Raw genomic sequence first — 16458 nt, forward strand, 5'->3', positions numbered from 1 at the left:
TTTATCTGATTTCGGATCTCTGCGACGCGTCATCACGCCAGCGCTAGCCACCATTCGCTTTGCAGTAGTTTCGTCCGAGGGCGGAGCTTTTCTTTTGCCCTCGATTGGATCGGAAGTGAGATTCGATGGCAGGATTCTCGGAATATGACTGGCGTGTTTGGTGATGAAATTGGTTGGCGAGCTTGTTTAGAAAGAATTCCGGCTTTTGGCCTCAACGGGTTTATTTTGCCACTACTAGGGAAACAAAGTGTGTTTGAGATGAGCAGAACAATACAATAATGTAATTGGAGTCTGATAAGAATCGGACTGCATGTACAATTTGACTAGTAGATGACTTGGTTTCCAAGGATTGATGTTATTATGAATCCATTGTCTCAATCAAACAATCCATTGTTTGATTGAGACAATGGTGTCCACGATAATATATAGGTTTGTATATCGTGCATCCCGATGTCTGAGCCCTAAGTTCTATTTCAGGTACCACTGGCAATGGTCTACTATTTAAACAATGTTTCCATCACTGTTAAATTTCCAAGGCTGCCTTGTAGCTACTAGAACTAGACTTTGTCTTCAAAAGGATTGTACATGTTACTAGTGACTCATTCATTCTCAAATGCTAATATACTATAAATTTCCAAGTGCCTGTGCGAATTCATCCCAAAACGCCTGGAACGCTGCACCCTAAAGCAAAGATATATGGCCAGAACAGACATGCATAAAGAATTTCGTAACAAGTTAAGTCCCAAGCTCAATCCCACTGGCCCTTGCCAGCCAATGCACCCAGACCACCACCAGCATGCTTATTCAAAAGTTTCGCGATATTAGATCCGCCATTCCGTGACTTAGCTCGCAATTGCCTCTCACGCTCCTGCTCACGGGCGGCAGTGTAAGAGTTTACGGCACCGCCCTTCTTGGGGCCTGATGCGGCCACCTTGGGAATTTTGCTGGATGAATTGGATGTGGTGGATGTGCTAGAAGAAGACCCAGATGTCACACGGCGCAAGAGTTGAGGAGGACGGAATCCAATCGGTCCGTCTGAGTTGCTCCCACTGTGGAAGGCCATTTTCGAGTTGTTTGCGGAACCAGTGCCTGTTGCAGTTGCAGAGTTGGAAGATGCTTGACGCAACAGAGCAAGTCGATCGATGACTGTGCCGCGGGTGCGACGCGGGTGGCTGGGTTTGGCAAATGGTTTTTCAGGTTGTGATTGCGCATCTTCGGAGTATGCTTCATCGTGTGCAGATGTATCGGTGCCATCCTGTTCATGAGCATCTTCCTCTTCGTCGATAGAGGCGTCCTCATGGAAAGAGTCGTATTCGGGAGTCTCTGTCAGGAACGACAGGGTCTCACGGATTTCAGCCAGGGTAGCAGGTTTCTTAGACATGGCACTTGCAGGTGTACGACGGAGATTGGGAGGAAGTCGATTGGTGGTTTCTTCAGTGGAAGGTTCAAGGGGTCGCTTGCGCTTCTTGCTGTCATTACCAGAGCCAGTCTGTTGGTCGGCGGCTACATCCTGAGAGGACTCGCCTTGAGACGCGCTCTCATTCTCTTCAAAGAATTCCAGTTCAAAATCATCTTGCTCTTCGCGATCTTCAATGGCCTTGAAGAACGCCGCCTTTTTGGGGTTTTCAGCGAGTTGTCCCACCTTGTCATCAGCAAGAAGTGCTCTTCGCATTTTGGCAAATTCTCGTTGTTTCTCACGACGACGTGCTACGCGCTCATCATCCGAGTCGTCGAGATCAAGATCATCGTCAGCGCCACGTCGACGACGTAGCGCTCCAGTTGTGATATCCTTGAGCAACTTCGCAACATCTTTCTCGTCGCGGTTTCGTTGATGAGTACTAAAAATATGTTAGCATACAATCCACGCATAAACTGGGATTCCACACATACGCATTCAGCGCAGCAAGCTGTTTCTCATCAACAACTTCGCCGCTGTTGTCATTGATCATCTGCAGATCTTGGGCATTCTCTTCTCCATCGCTGTCATCACTTGCACCGCCGATGCCAGCGTACTCATCTTCGGATTCCTCTGCAGCTTCGTCCACAACGCCCTTCGCCTTGCTATTCTTCTTGTCATATGGGGTCGTCGATTTCTTGGAAGCCTTCTTCATGACATTGAAAGCGTTGGCATTGATTTCAAAGTCACCTTCGTCTGCCTCCTGCTCTTCTTGAACAGCAGACAAGTTAGGCACACGACCTCGTCGAAGGCCTCGTCCTTTACGCTCGGCAACGGGTGACTGGCTTTGGCCGACAATCACTGTGTCGATGGTTGAGACTGGTGGCGTTTCCCTAAAGCGTTTAGAGGGGTCGAATGGCGAGAAAACAAAACCCTCATCTTGCGTAGGATCAGGAATCTGCGAGAATTGGGACCAATTACGGCCTGCCGGGGATTCTGACACCCTGATGGGATTTTGACTATAAGCTGGCATGAAGTCGGCTTCATTTGACTGGTCTTGGCTGTCCTTAACAAGGATTTCAGAGTCTTCGGCCCGAAGCCGTGGAACGGGTTGCCCAGGGTCAGGGAGGGAGAAGGGGATAGTACCAGCCCCTGGCTGACTCGCATCATCTTCAGCAAGCGTACCAGCAAAGGCTTGGGTGAGACCGAGAGACATATTGGGTGTTCGCACTCCGGGGAAGTGAGGTCGCTCAGCAGACTGTGCAGCATGGGATGGAGGCCGAACTGGAGTGGATGGAACCTGCTGTTCCTTTTCCTCTTCATCTTCATCGTCACTAACAACGCGAGTTCGGCGTTTTCTGCGGGATCCAGGGGCTTCAATTTCAGGCTCTGAGAGAGCAGCTTCCGTCTCTTCGCCAGAAGACTCGTCCGCTTCATCCGCCTCTTTTTCGAAGAATCCATTTTCGGCCTCGGCATTCTCGTCAACTTCTTCATCTTCTTCTTCCTCGCCCGATGCATCATCATCAGACCCTGAGAAGGTATAGTCATCATCGTCCTCCTCCTCCTCCTCCTCATCAAGACCCTTCTCCTTTCTTCTCGCGGCCCGTTCCTCCCTGGCGATGTCATCGGCTTCCTTGCGGGCTTTTTCTACCAGATCCTCAACATTATCCTCCATAGCAGCCCGTTCCTCAGCAGTCTCAATGACAACGCCCTTTGCTCTAAGCTCTTCGATGCGTTCACGTCTATCTTTGGCGGCCTGCTGACGAGCCTTGTACAGAAGACTGGCGGATAGTTCAGAAGGACTCATCGAACTCATCTTATGGTCAGAGGAAGTCAAGTGAGCTAGAGCTTTGAGCCTTGTCATAGAGGAAGACTCCTGCATGTTGCGTGTCGGAAGGTTTTCGAAAGCCGCAATACGGCGGCATTTGGCAGGTGATGTAATGACCTCCAGATCGTCACTATCTGACCCGTCATGTTGGTGTTGGGCGACCTCTTGTCGGGACATCAGAACGCGAACAGACGGCGGCGTGACTTTTCGAGTTGCTTCTGTAGGCTGGGCGATTACACCTGGCCCTTTCGCAGTAATTTCGGCGGCAGCGGCAGCGTTGACGATATCCATTTCCTTAGGTGCAACTGGGGTATCGGCAATGACCTCTTCGAGGGTAGGTAGATCGGTCATCTCGATATCTGTCTGCTGTTTCTCCTGTTCTTCCTGGTCTTGTGTAGGTAATTCAGAGACGTCAGGCTTTTCTGGATCAGCAGGACCAAGGACAGGAGAAGTGCGAGGAGTTTCAGCCTTCTGCCCTTCTGCATCAGACGAGTTTTGCGAACCGACGATTGACGATGAGTTCGCTGCAGCAGGCTCTGCTGGGGGTGCTTCGGGTTGCATGAAGTTAAATCGAGCGAAGAGGCTCTCTTTCGTAATCTTCTTCTTGGTCTGCGCCTGATGAGCGAGTTGCATGTTGCGGCTCATGCGCTGAGTCTCCCTGTTCATTTCCTCCAGGGCTTTCTTGCTAGCCTTGCGTGGTTGACGAGCTTTCTGGGATAATTTCTGAGCAGACCCCGGGTCATCGGCTTCACTTTCCTCTCCAGATAGAATATCAGAGCTAAATTGTTCCATTTTGGCTCGCCGGGCAGCCTTTTCCTCAGCTTCAATCCGCTCGCGCTCTTCGCGTTCTTTGCGTTTCTGAGCGACCAGTTCAAGAAATCTAGCATTCTTTGCCTTCGTTGGTTTCTCTGAATCACTGCTTCCCTCTTTATCACTGTGGGCTTCAGATCGAATCCTGGTAGCTGCAGGTGAAGAGACAAACAACGGCGACCCGGTACGGGAGTGAGCAGGTGAGTCTCGTGGGGTCTGCGACATTCGCATACTGGCATTGCTCTTTCTTTTCGGCCCGGTCACTGGAAGTTCATCGTCACTTGATTCCCGGGCTTGGATAGGGCTCTTCTGGCGTGGTTTTTGAGCTTCTTCTCTCTCGGCCCGAAGTGCATTCGATAAACGAGAGAAAGCAGAATCTCGTGCGGTGGTCTCAGTTACCTCTGCCTGCATGCGAGCGGCCATTCTGCCCCGAGGTCGAGCAATGTCGTCTGCATCGTCCGAGTCGTCCGAAGGGTCGTTGGATCGAGAGCGCGTTTCGGTATTAGATGTGTTGTTGCGTCCGAAGTCCAGCTTCGGGAGTGTGGTTTTATTTTTCGTGCTTTGGGTGTCACCATCATTGTCGCTATCGCTATCAAATTCTGCCATCATGGCCTTAATCTTTTGACCGGGAGTGAGCATATTAGGCGAATTGCTGGCCGGAGACGGAGACCGCGTCGAACGCGGCGTAGACGCGGATGACATTGTAGATGTGTGAAGGTCCAAACGATAATGAGGCGCAATTATGGGGAGGAATAGATCATTCTGGGTTCAATGGATAATAGTAAAGAGGGTTGAGGAGTCGACAATGCGGGTCACCAAGGGCGCGCATACTTGAAGATGTCCAACGCGATGCGCGTGCTTCGCGTTGCCAGGTGGTTCACGTGACATCTAATCACGCGCCTCAATTACCCTAAGTGGGCATCTAAGAACTAATGAACTATCCGTGTTGAGATATTCTTCTCGATGATCATTACGGGTACTCGACATCTGTCTTGATAGATAGCCATGATGCATTCGAATTGTGCTCATAATACAAAAGCCCCGTAGGACAAGGAATCATTTTCTCTAGACGCCGCATGATTTGACGTCTAATCCCGAATGAAAAGAAGAAGCATGGAAAAAACACCGTTTCTGCATCCGCCTCCGGATATTCTAGAGTGTACAAGATTTTGAGAGCTATTAAATGTGTTGTCAACAAAAGTCAACCATATTTCGGAAATCCAAGCAGCGGCCATGCGAAATTTCAAATTTCAATATCAATGTCCATGTCCAAAGCTGCGATGTTCTCGTCGTCGTTATTTCGGTAGCTGATCATAAACCCGTTCTTCTTCTTCGGAGTCAAGCTCGCCTTAGCTGCATCGGAGATGTTGGCGGCCGGTTTAGGGGGAGTCCTTGAGCGTATCGGTAGGAGTAGAATCAGCGGGTTTTGGTGCGTCCCCGGGCTTTGTGTTTACATCGTGATGGGTCTTCGCAACAGTCCGGACACGCATAAAAGGATCAACAGCCGCCTCACCGCGAGCCACTGCAGCTGCAGCCTTGCGAGCAGCCTTGCGCTCCTCAAGTTGAGCACGACGAACATTCTCGTGGTTAAGTTTCTGGTTACGCAGGTTGATCTGGTGGACTCGTTCTGCCTCAGAAAGTTGCTGGTCTGCAGCCGGCTTGGTGACCAAGGAAGTTCCCCAAGAAAGATTAGGGTTTCGAATATCATCAAGCTCCTTCTGCAGGCGTTCGACTTCTTCGTCATTTCCGTTGGCTCGTGCGAATTGTAAATCACGCTGAATATCGTTTTCTCGAAGAACATTTTTCTTTTCATCGAGAGCACCCTGTTTGCGGAGCTTTTCACTCAATTCCTCTTTCGTAAACTGGTGGTTGATGAGTTTATTGATGTCGGTGACCTTGGCTGCCAATTTGCTTTGAGTGGCCATTTTACAGTCTTCAACCGCCATAGTCTTACGATAGCGGGCATACTCGGCCTATCCAAAGATTAGTGATCTGGATAGTAATGTAGGGTCGGTGCTACATACCTCAGTGAAAGGAGAGTCGGAGCATGCAATGAAGGGGAATTCGCGGATGGCCTTCCCGTGGGCTAACTTCGCATACTGATCGACGACAAATGGACGTCCATTAGACGCCTCCATTGCGTAAGGCTTCCCTGTGGTAAAACCTGGAGCGAAATAAGCAGGGAACAAAAATTGACATAAGTGAGTGGCTCAGTAACATACCAGTGATCAAGCAAAGACGGTACTCATTTAACCCGGTCTCTTTGCTGGGGCCGATATTGACGCGAGCGTAACAACCAGTGATACGATCCTCAAATCCAGGGTAGAAGCAGACTTGAGCAAAGTTGCTTCGGCCAACACGAGCGCGCTGGATCTCCCGTAATTCGGCAGGAGGGTCGTCCTTGGGCACCACGCCAGAGCTACCAACGCGGTCGTCTAGTTCCACATCACTCTCAGCATCAGCATCGTCATCAGAAGCCTGTGAGGCACTCGAGACAGATGATCGGCGGCGAGACTGTGTGGTATCACGGCCACGATTCAGATCACGCTTGCCCTTTTGCTCTCGTTGGCGCTTGTAGGCATCGATTGCGGCGGAAGTTTCTCCCACTTTGCGGCCACCAAGGGTGGTCTTCTGGCGGGAGCTCTTTCTTTGGGTTTCATCAAGACCAGCTGAGCCGGCCTTTCGCTTAGCTTGTTTGGCGGCACGTGCTTCTTCACGCTCCCTGGAAGCCAGAAGGCGACGTAGAGCAAGATCTTGGTTGTGGCGATCGACTTGCTGGGCACGCTCTGAGAGCATCTCCTCACGTTGGATTTCAGGCATCGCCATGATTTCGTCTTTCTCCTTCGCTGAATAGTACAACTTGTCGTAAGGAAAAATCGGTCGATCTTCGGCGTCAAAGTCTCCTCCCTCGGAGTCGGACTCTGACATGGGAGCCGATTGAAGAGAATGATGTGATTCGGCGTCAGACCTTCATTCAACCGTATTTGTCAGTGAAAACGGCAAGAACATCAAAGAAAAGGGTTCTACTCACATTTCTCCGTCTTCCTCGTCTCTCACGGCCTTTCTTGAACGTCGGGAGCCTTTGACCTGGCCTTTGCGATTTGTAGTTTCGGGCGATAGATCGCGGTCTGGTGAATGGGGTGAACGAGAAGGTGCCGGCGATTCATCCTTTTGCTGAGGGGGAGGTGATTGTTCCTCATCAGAGTCACCTGCCAAAGCGAGCAGCTCCTCATCCAAAGCGTCCGCCATCTTGAATTTAGCCGGTATTTCAGCTATTATTAACAAGCGGAAATAGTTCACGTATATAAAGATAGGCTTAAAGCCTTTCCGTCTGCCGATCAAATCCTGAACCAGCAGTCGAGACTCCTGGCCAGGAGGCGCAAAGATTCTTGAGTAGCTTCGGGGTAGGCTATCCACCTAATGCAGGATTTCGATGTCGGAAAACTCCCCAACTATAACAGGGGTTCTGTACAGGCGAATTCGGTAGTAAAGGTGAGGGTATCGCAGGGAGGACGGCGTAGTATGTCGCAAGTTGGCCTTTGCCGTCGGTTCATGACGTCCGGCGCGCCAAGACTCAAGCGCGCGGCAGCGGCAATCCCGTCCAACGAACCTCCGAGACTTGGTATTTACTGCAAGAAGCTGCCATTCCCAATATTCACACGATGTCGTCTATTCCTACACTACGGAGATGCCTGACCGCGCAGGCACGACGCTCAGCTCATCGATCACCCCCGATCCTCCTCGATTTTCTTGCCCCGACTGCCGTACGTTCTCAGCGACGATGCGCCACCACCGGATCAAACGGCACCTCCAAGCCTCGATACATTCTAAGTAAGACCCAGCGCGAATTCCTGGACAGTGCTTTGCGGGTCAACCAGGCTGGCGAAATTGCTGCAACACTCATCTACACTGCGCAAACACCTCAGGTGGTCCGATCCCATCCACACCTTCGGCCCTTAATGAAGCACATGTACGATCAAGAGGCAGGTCACCTAAAGACATTCAATCAACTTGTTGCAAAACATCAAATTCGGCCAACCGCCATGTACCCGATCTGGGAGGCCGCGGCTACCTTTCTGGGTTGGTCTACCGCGGCGTTAGGACGAGAAGCTGCTATGGCATGTACCGAGGCGGTGGAGACGGAGATCGGTTCACACTACAATGATCAAGTACGGGAGATTTTGTCGTGGGAGGCAGATGCTGAAAGGAGGGGTGAGGAGCTGGATGATGAATTAAAAGGAATGCTGAGGACGTTTCGACGGATTCGTGATGAGGAACTTGAGCACCTAGACCATGCCGTCGCAAACGACTCCAAGGAAGCCAGGCCATACGATCCACTTGTGGATGTGATTCGCCTTGGGTGCAGAACCGCTATCAAGATCAGCGAGAAGGTCTGAATTATACGGCATATCGTACTGTGGTGTCTATTTGTGTCATTCATATCGCACCCTATAAGCCTGTACAACATTTGTATCATTAGTGTGGAATATATTGCTACGATGTCGTTCAATTAGCGTTTATAATTCTTTCATTTTCAACTATCTTTGAAAAGATCTCTGATTGAGCTGAATCGTCGCGGTTATCGGAGCCCCGGTGATCAGGTTGATTTTCTTGTCGATGGTGCTATTCTCAACGATAGACCTCCTACACCGAGGTGGCAGTCAATTTCGACATAGTACCTTGTGCACTAGGTACTACAAATCAACCGGTGGACATTAAGCTTGTCGAATAGTAGTCAGATGGACCAGCTTGAAACTTGGAGGCCACCAGAGTGCGCTCAAAAGGTAAATACCACCAGTATGGAAATGCTGTTCGCCGTGTTTCGTATCAGCGATCGAGGCAATGATATAGAAGTAGTTTGGATGATTTTATCGCCGATGACCCTCCCTGCTAAAAGAATATTATCGTCTATTGCTAGTAACTACCTAGTTACTCCGTCGATATTGGGTCTTACACAACGACCCAATCCCTTATCATATGTAAGTATATTGAAATATTGAGTGAAGAGTACTACTAGTAGTAGTACGTACAATATGATAGTAGTATAACTGCAAAAATAGGTTTTAGGTAAGCCCTTACCTTAGAATATCAAATTTTGGGGCAACCAATTGAATCTTGATACAAATATTTTATAAACCGGCAAAGCATATATTAATGTGGTCATTTTGATTTTTTGGTTGCCCAGAGGACTCGTGAATGCCTAGGATATGCTACCAAGATGTGATTGTACAGAAATTAGAAGGGCGAAGCGTGTATGTTCGGTGAGAACTAGGATAGCTATCCAGATGCGTAGATCAGGTGGCCCAGCTCTTCTGTGTGGTGTAACAAGCTTACCTTGAATTCGGCATTGCCTTAGCTCAAGATGCTTTTCATAGATTATGTATTGAGCAATGGATTGGCTTATTCATTGCTCTCTAAATAATCGACGAAACCCTGTGAGAATCTCACGACCTGTTGATATACTTCTTCGAACCCATTGGCACCGCCGTAGTAAGGGTCCTGAACCACCTCTCCACCACCGACACGGTCATGTAGTTTTCCACCGCGACCAAAATCCCCAAATAACCTAACCTCAGCGACCTTGGCATCCTCTCCAGCTGCACCTAGGGCAGCATCCCGCGCAGCTCGAGTATTCTTCGCGGCAGACTTAGGGTCGGCCTTTCGATTCAACGAATTGATCACTGAATCGCGGGTATCTAATAGGTCGCGCAAGTTATATTTGTCCATAGCGAGCAGGTAGTCAAATTTGAGAAAATCATCCTTGGTCACCTTTCGCGCGGCATGAGTATAACTGGTTATGCCGTGGCGGCGCAGAGTGGACATGGTGCGTGAGTCGGGTGGCTCATCGGTATGATATGCGCCTGTTCCGGCTGAGTCGATCTCGCCGATAATAGGGTTAGACTCGGCGACATTGCGAAAGACACCCTCGGCCATGGGTGACCGGCCTGGTGAGAATTAGCAGGGTAGAACAAGGCAGAGCAGGGCGCAGTGAGGGGAGGTGGGGGTGGCTGACAGATATTGCCCAGGCAGACAAATAAGACGCTGACAGGCGGGCTCATAATGTGGTGGATTGATCAATTGAAAGCCTGTAGTATTGTGATGGGATTGTAGACTGTGAAATGAGTCCAATGAAGAAGATTGAATGAATTTACAAGTCCGCATCGCATCTTCCAACCATATTGGAAAAGTAGCGGGGCCATTTATCTAATCTCCCGTGATCGCTGAGCAGCCTTACGTCCATATACTATGTACTATGTACAGTATTTTACTTCATTCTGTAAGATGCAGAATGACACTGTGAATCCAAGAATATAGATAGTAATAGGTGTTAATAGGATATATTTACTCTATATAGTATAGTATAGTAGATATCCTGTACTTCCATTGTATTGCTTGAGGCACCCAAATTAGCTAAAAATAGTCAGGAACCGCCACACTTTCTCACTTGCCACGCCCGTCAACCGTGGCTGAGAGTCACCTGCGTGCCTCGCGTTGGCCCAACGACGATTGTCTTTCTCCACTTCTCATCTTGTTGCATCGCCTACAATCCGTGGATCGCTCGTTTCAAAGGTTTCTTCTCGGGAATTATTGGTCAAAACTTATTCGCTGTACCCCAGAGTAATAATCACTTGAACATTTCTCTCAATTTTTTTTAATTCTTCTGGACTTTCTCTCCTCTGCTGCTGACATACTATTGACAAGCATCTCATGCAGACGAATCCTTAATACATCATCATCCACAACAATTACCTGCGGGTCACACACTTGAATGCCTATTCGTCTGCCTTTGATCTCCACCCTCATCTCTGCTGATCGTCATTGAGGCCTCGTAAACAACCAGGGGGTCGGGAATTTTCATCTGCGCAATACTATCCTTTAATACTACCTTCGTCGTGCGACACAGGCCCTCCCCCATCAAAGTGTTTCTCCTCTCATCACTTGTTTGTGACAATCGTTGTTTCTGAAACGCCTGCCGAGAGTTCGGGTCCGTCGTTCGGACTATCGATACCTTTTATCACTGACAAGGCCTATTCCACTTGGCTCCTGGCGCAATTTCCAGCCAACGAGCACTCCCATTTGTCCTTAGCAGCCAGCGCGAGATTATTCCGCTGATCTCTGAAGTTTCAAGGCTAGCTAAAACACTATGGCCTATAATCGCATCGGTTAGTTTTCTCCCCGCTCCTCCTTTTGTTGTCTGGGGGTTCTGTATCTTTCCGTCAATATCATCTCGCGCATATACCCTTCACGCCTTGGTGCTGGCCATTAGAGGTGCTTTTGGTCATTGCGCAAAACTTGATAAATTCCCTCATCTGCTCTATCTGCTTGGGCGACTTCGTTATCGCGCTGCGAAGCATCTTCAAGCTACAGGAACTGACAAGATGCGCCAACCAGACCCGTTCGGGGACGAGAATCGTTCGCCCTTGAACCCTCAACCTATGAATAGCTATAACAGTCGGACGCCGTCTCCAGGCCATGCCTATCAACTGGAGGATAACCCATATGCCGCGCACTCACATAACCCATATGGCGAACATCTGCATATGCCCTCGGCCGACCGTCTTGCTTCACAACCTACCGTAAGTTGAAATAAGCTTGAGAACAACTTGGTCGCAGGTAACACTGACCGCTGTCATCACATTAGTATTCCGTCGAGAATGTTCCACACTCTGGCTACCAAAACCCTTACGCAGACCCTGCCCATCCTGATGCTCATGACGACTATGTATTCGACCCCAACGCCCACCATGATGCCTATCTTCCTGGCGAATATCAATCGCATCCGCCCCAGAATCACCCCGATTACGCATATCATGACGAGTACGACTATGATCTCGGCCAGCACCCAGAAGGTCGTTCCCCATACGACGAACACCCAGGTGCTCCCATGCTCCAACCTAGTGATAACCCTTTCGGGCCGGACCCGCACCAGGAAGAGTTCATGGATGAGCCACGACCAACTCCGAGCCCCGCTCCTATTCGACGCTGGAAGACTGTGAAGGAGGTGCAATTGTTCAACGGCAATCTCGTTCTTGATTGTCCAATTGCGCCCAAGCTGTTGAGCCAGGTACCTCACGCTGAGCCCCCCGGTCGTGATGAGTTCACTCATATGCGTTACTCGGCTGCTACTTGCGACCCCGCGGACTTCTTTGATGAACGTTTTACTTTGCGTCAGAAGCTCTTCGCCAAGCCGCGTCACACCGAGTTGTTCATTGCTGTCACAATGTACAATGAGGACGACTTCCTCTTCGCCCGCACCATGTCCGGTGTTTTCAAGAACATCGATCACATGGTCTCCCGTACCAGCAGTAAGACCTGGGGTAAGGATGCTTGGAAGAAAATCGTGGTTTGTGTGATTAGCGATGGTCGTGCCAAGATCAACCCACGTACTCGCGCCGTTTTGGCTGGTTTGGGTGTCTACCAGGATGGAATTGCCAAACAGCAGGTCAATGGCAAGGATGTCACAGCTCACATTTACGAGTACACAACCCAAGTGGGCCTAGAAGTCAAGGGAACTCAAGTTCACTTAAAGCCGCGCTCAGGTCCACCAGTCCAAATGATCTTCTGTCTGAAGGAAAAGAATCAGAAGAAGATCAATTCCCATAGGTGGTTCTTCCAGGCATTTGGCCGGGTTCTTGATCCCAACATCTGTGTGCTCCTTGATGCTGGTACCAAGCCTGGCAGGGACTCTATTTATCACTTGTGGAAGGCATTCGATGTTGAGCCCATGTGCGGTGGTGCTTGTGGAGAGATCAAGGTCATGCTTTCGCATGGTAAAAAGCTGCTCAATCCTCTGGTTGCTGGTCAAAATTTCGAGTACAAGCTTAGTAACATCTTGGATAAGCCCCTGGAGTCCGCGTTTGGCTTCATCACTGTGCTTCCCGGAGCCTTCTCTGCCTATCGCTACGTTGCGTTGCAAAACGACAAGAACGGTCAAGGACCGCTAGAGAGATACTTCTTGGGTGAGAAGATGCATGGTGCCAATGCCGGTATCTTCACAGCCAACATGTATCTGGCCGAAGATCGTATTCTTTGTTTCGAGATTGTCTCGAAGAGAAAGTGTCGCTGGTTGCTACAATATGTCAAGTCCTCTACTGGTGAAACTGATGTGCCTGACCGCATGGCTGAGTTCATTCTGCAACGTCGTCGTTGGTTGAACGGTAGTTTCTTCGCTGCCGTCTACGCCATCACCCACTTTTACCAAATCTTCCGCAGTGACCACAGTTTCCTGCGAAAGTTTGCTCTCATGATCGAGTTTATTTACCAAACAATTGCGATGATCTTCGCGTGGTTCGGTATCGGCAATTTCTTCTTGGTTTTCCATATCCTTACAACATACCTGGGCGACGATGATCTTCTAGGTACAGCTGGAAAGGTTCTGGGTATCGTTTTCGAATGGCTTTATCTTGCAACTCTGGTCACTTGTTTTGTGCTTGCACTTGGTAACCGGCCTGGCGGATCAAACAAGTTTTATATGACAATGGTTTATTTCTGGATCTTCATCATGATATACTTGTCGTTTGCTGCCATCTTCGTCACTGTGAAATCCATTCAGTCTGAAGTGCAGTCCGATGGGTTTTCGGTCAGCGATTTATTCACAAACAAGACATTCTTCTCGATCATTGTCTCACTTGGCTCGACTTACGTTATGTGGTTCATTGCGTCTTTCATCTTCATGGATCCTTGGCACATGTTCACCTCGGTATATATCCCACAGATCTTATTTCTTTTCGTTCGTTCTACTAACAATCCCGTAGTTCATCCAATATATTTTGCTCACGCCAACCTACATCAACGTTCTCAATATTTACGCTTTCTGCAATACCCACGATATCACATGGGGTACCAAGGGCGACGACAAAGCCGAGAAGCTGCCATCTGCAAACTTGAAGCCCGGCGGCAAGGTCGATGTGAACATTCCTCAGGATGATGGCGATTTGAACGCACAGTATGAGGCCGAGCTGGTGAAGTTTTCCATGAAGCCACCCAAGGAAGTTACGGTCATCTCGGAGGAAGAGAAGCAAGCCGATTATTATAAGGGATTCCGAAGTGCAGTCGTGCTGGCTTGGGTGTTCTGCAACTTCGCTCTTGGTGCCGTCGTGCTGAGCGCAGCTGGTCTAGAAACCTTCGATGATAAGAGCAGTAGCAGTAATGAGGACTCAACTCAGACCAAACGGTCCATGATTTACATGGAGGTTGTCCTGTGGTCTGTTGCTGCACTTTCGATGTTCAAGTTCTTTGGTGCGATGTGGTATCTGGTGGTTCGGATGGTGAGTGAACTTTCGTCTAATCAAAGCAGTTTCTTCCAAACATTCTCTTTGCTAATTTTTTCAAACACAGTTCCGAGGCGTTTAAGGTTTACATTTTCTAGAACGGTGATTGTACGCTCAGCCTTATTTCGATCTTGTATTTTGAAGATATCCCACGTTGCGTTGATACCTCGGCGGGTCCGATCTGGTATGGTTTGGTACCCTTGGAATCGGAAATCTGTGTAATGCATGTGATGAATATGCCTCTTTGACCACGGCAGCTATATTTTGTGCCGGTGATGTGACGCATGGTGTACGTTGGATTATTCTGTTTTTTTTTTTTTTACTGTTTCTTGTCTTTTTTTCTTTGTTCCTTTTCTTTTCATTTCTTTGACTGTTTTCGAAGCCACGGATGCATGATGTGTTGGCGACAGCCCACATGAGAGTTAGATTTGTTGGTATCTGTAGATATGAGCTGGATAGTTTTTATGAAATCTCCAGCAGACAAGGTCGATGTGTGATGGTATAGATGAATTGGACTTGTCAACGATCAAAAGCTTAACCACCGATCCTCTTCAAGTGTCTAGAAGCTATTTTACTATATTGTAGCCTGAATTCATTCAATTTAGTACTAGAACCCGCTCTGAAATAAGAGTACTTGTTGTACTGCTACCATTTCCCAGATCTATTCCCTTCTGATTGGTGAGAAGGTTAATGTGTTTTAGTGTATAGAATGATGCAATGTATAGGTATACAACTTGAAGAGGGCCAGCACATTCTAACCCGTCTGATTCTTCGAATGCACACACAATGCAATGCCACCAAGAACCAAAATCAATCCCAACCATGTCTCCTTCGCAATAACCTTCCGATCAACATACCACTCTCCCAAAACCGTAAACAAAAACGCACTCGAATTGGCCAACGGCACAGTCAAAGAAAGTTCTACAGTATCAAAATAAGCCAATGCAAAACATAACCCCACGAGGGCATAAAAAAGAAGAGAAGACATACCATGCTTTCCAACTAGCAAGAAAAACCAAATACTTCCTGTCAAGTTGATAAACAAGGGAATCGAGTACGCCGGTGTACGTAAAAGATTCACAACTGTCCAAAAGATCGATGTGATTTTCGTTCGTAGCCATGATTTTCGCGTTGATGATTGCATCCAAGCCGGTGCAGGCGTGTCAACTACCTCGCCCTCTGACACATTGCCTCGTTGCTCCACCCGTTGTCGACTGGCGCTCCGTCTCCTCACGCCCTCGTCACCCGTCACATCTCCATCCCGATCCCGATCCCGATCCTCCTGCCCAAGAAGCTCCTGTTCTTCAGCCTCGTCCTGAAATGCTTGATCGGATGGCTGGCTCTGTGGTCGACCTCGTGATGGGCCTGTCGTACCGGACTGTTTCTCTTGTCGCGCGTTGAAGTCTGCCGCGGCGCGCCGGATAAAGGGGGTTGTGAAGCCCCATGCTACGCCGACGAGGAGGAAGGATAGGACATAGTTGAAGGCAGATGGTTCGGGTTCTGGGATACTTGCATCTGGATCCATTGTGGGCTTTTGCGGGTGAGGTAGATTGGGAGGATGGTTGAGGCTGGTGGACATTGATGGAAGTTGGAGAGTCTGGGGTTGGTCTTAGTTGATTGGTTGATGGTCTCGCCGTTTTGGGTAACGCCTCTACTTTGATATATCAAATACATGAATACGCATTTGAGAGTATACCAATGAACTGTTTGAATTAGATATACTGGTTCATTATCTTGTAAAAAGTTTTTTTTCCCCTTCTATTCTTCTAGCTTGATATTGAACACTTATCTCGGCCATGCCATCCTTCGAAAGCCACGGCGTGGGTGTTTCAAGATTCTCTTTGGTCCTGTTCCCAATTTGGCCTCGGGAAAATCAATCACCATACGATCTGCTGCAATATTCCTAAATTTATCTCGACAATTTTTCTATTATTATTTTTCCTGTCCTTTTTTTCCTCGCTCAGCCGTGAACCATATACCAAGAACACAATCGGTCGTCGGAACATGAGGAAGCCCGATAATTCGGCATGCCGAACTTTTGTCTCTTCGCGAAGAGGGTTACACAACGGATACGCATCCTCCGATCTCCGACAGAAACTGTGGATATCATAGGGCTACAGCGTAGTATTTATGGATTTGCAAATCTCCGCTTG

General features: G+C 48.7%; 6 protein-coding genes across 6 annotated transcripts; 2 read left to right on the forward strand and 4 right to left on the reverse strand.

Annotated features, from left to right (window-relative positions):
- Positions 1-748: 748 nt before the first annotated feature.
- Positions 749-4736, reverse strand: N7469_005704 (uncharacterized protein; the record flags this gene model as incomplete). Its single annotated transcript, XM_056644624.1, has 2 exons — positions 749-1838; positions 1891-4736. 2 exons carry the CDS (start codon positions 4734-4736, stop codon positions 749-751), a joined length of 3936 nt encoding a protein of 1311 aa, XP_056501438.1.
- Positions 4737-5413: 677 nt separating this feature from the next.
- N7469_005705 (RNA polymerase-associated protein) lies at positions 5414-7283 on the reverse strand (the record flags this gene model as incomplete). The annotated part of the gene is made up of 4 exons (XM_056644625.1): positions 5414-6007; positions 6059-6198; positions 6257-7002; positions 7066-7283. 4 exons carry the CDS (start codon positions 7281-7283, stop codon positions 5414-5416), a joined length of 1698 nt encoding a protein of 565 aa, XP_056501439.1.
- A 413-nt stretch (positions 7284-7696) lies between these two features.
- Positions 7697-8431, forward strand: N7469_005706 (demethoxyubiquinone hydroxylase family protein; the record flags this gene model as incomplete). Its single annotated transcript, XM_056644626.1, has 1 exon — positions 7697-8431. The coding sequence occupies one exon, from the start codon at positions 7697-7699 to the stop codon at positions 8429-8431; it is 735 nt and encodes a 244-aa protein (XP_056501440.1).
- Positions 8432-9434: 1003 nt separating this feature from the next.
- Positions 9435-10093, reverse strand: ltpA (tyrosine protein phosphatase LTP1; the record flags this gene model as incomplete). Its single annotated transcript, XM_056644627.1, has 2 exons — positions 9435-9979; positions 10048-10093. 2 exons carry the CDS (start codon positions 10091-10093, stop codon positions 9435-9437), a joined length of 591 nt encoding a protein of 196 aa, XP_056501441.1.
- A 1085-nt stretch (positions 10094-11178) lies between these two features.
- Positions 11179-14387, forward strand: chsA (chitin synthase I; the record flags this gene model as incomplete). The annotated part of the gene is made up of 5 exons (XM_056644628.1): positions 11179-11197; positions 11427-11611; positions 11677-13734; positions 13790-14302; positions 14373-14387. The coding sequence occupies 5 exons, from the start codon at positions 11179-11181 to the stop codon at positions 14385-14387; spliced, it is 2790 nt and encodes a 929-aa protein (XP_056501442.1).
- Positions 14388-15059: 672 nt separating this feature from the next.
- Positions 15060-15830, reverse strand: N7469_005709 (uncharacterized protein; the record flags this gene model as incomplete). The annotated part of the gene is made up of 2 exons (XM_056644629.1): positions 15060-15226; positions 15296-15830. 2 exons carry the CDS (start codon positions 15828-15830, stop codon positions 15060-15062), a joined length of 702 nt encoding a protein of 233 aa, XP_056501443.1.
- Positions 15831-16458: the final 628 nt, after the last annotated feature.

Source organism: Penicillium citrinum (genome assembly GCF_028827155.1).
Source record: "Penicillium citrinum strain IBT 23319 chromosome Unknown utg000004l:1.0-2404223.0:1.0-2405248.0, whole genome shotgun sequence".
Taxonomy (NCBI): Eukaryota; Fungi; Ascomycota; class Eurotiomycetes; order Eurotiales; family Aspergillaceae; genus Penicillium; species Penicillium citrinum.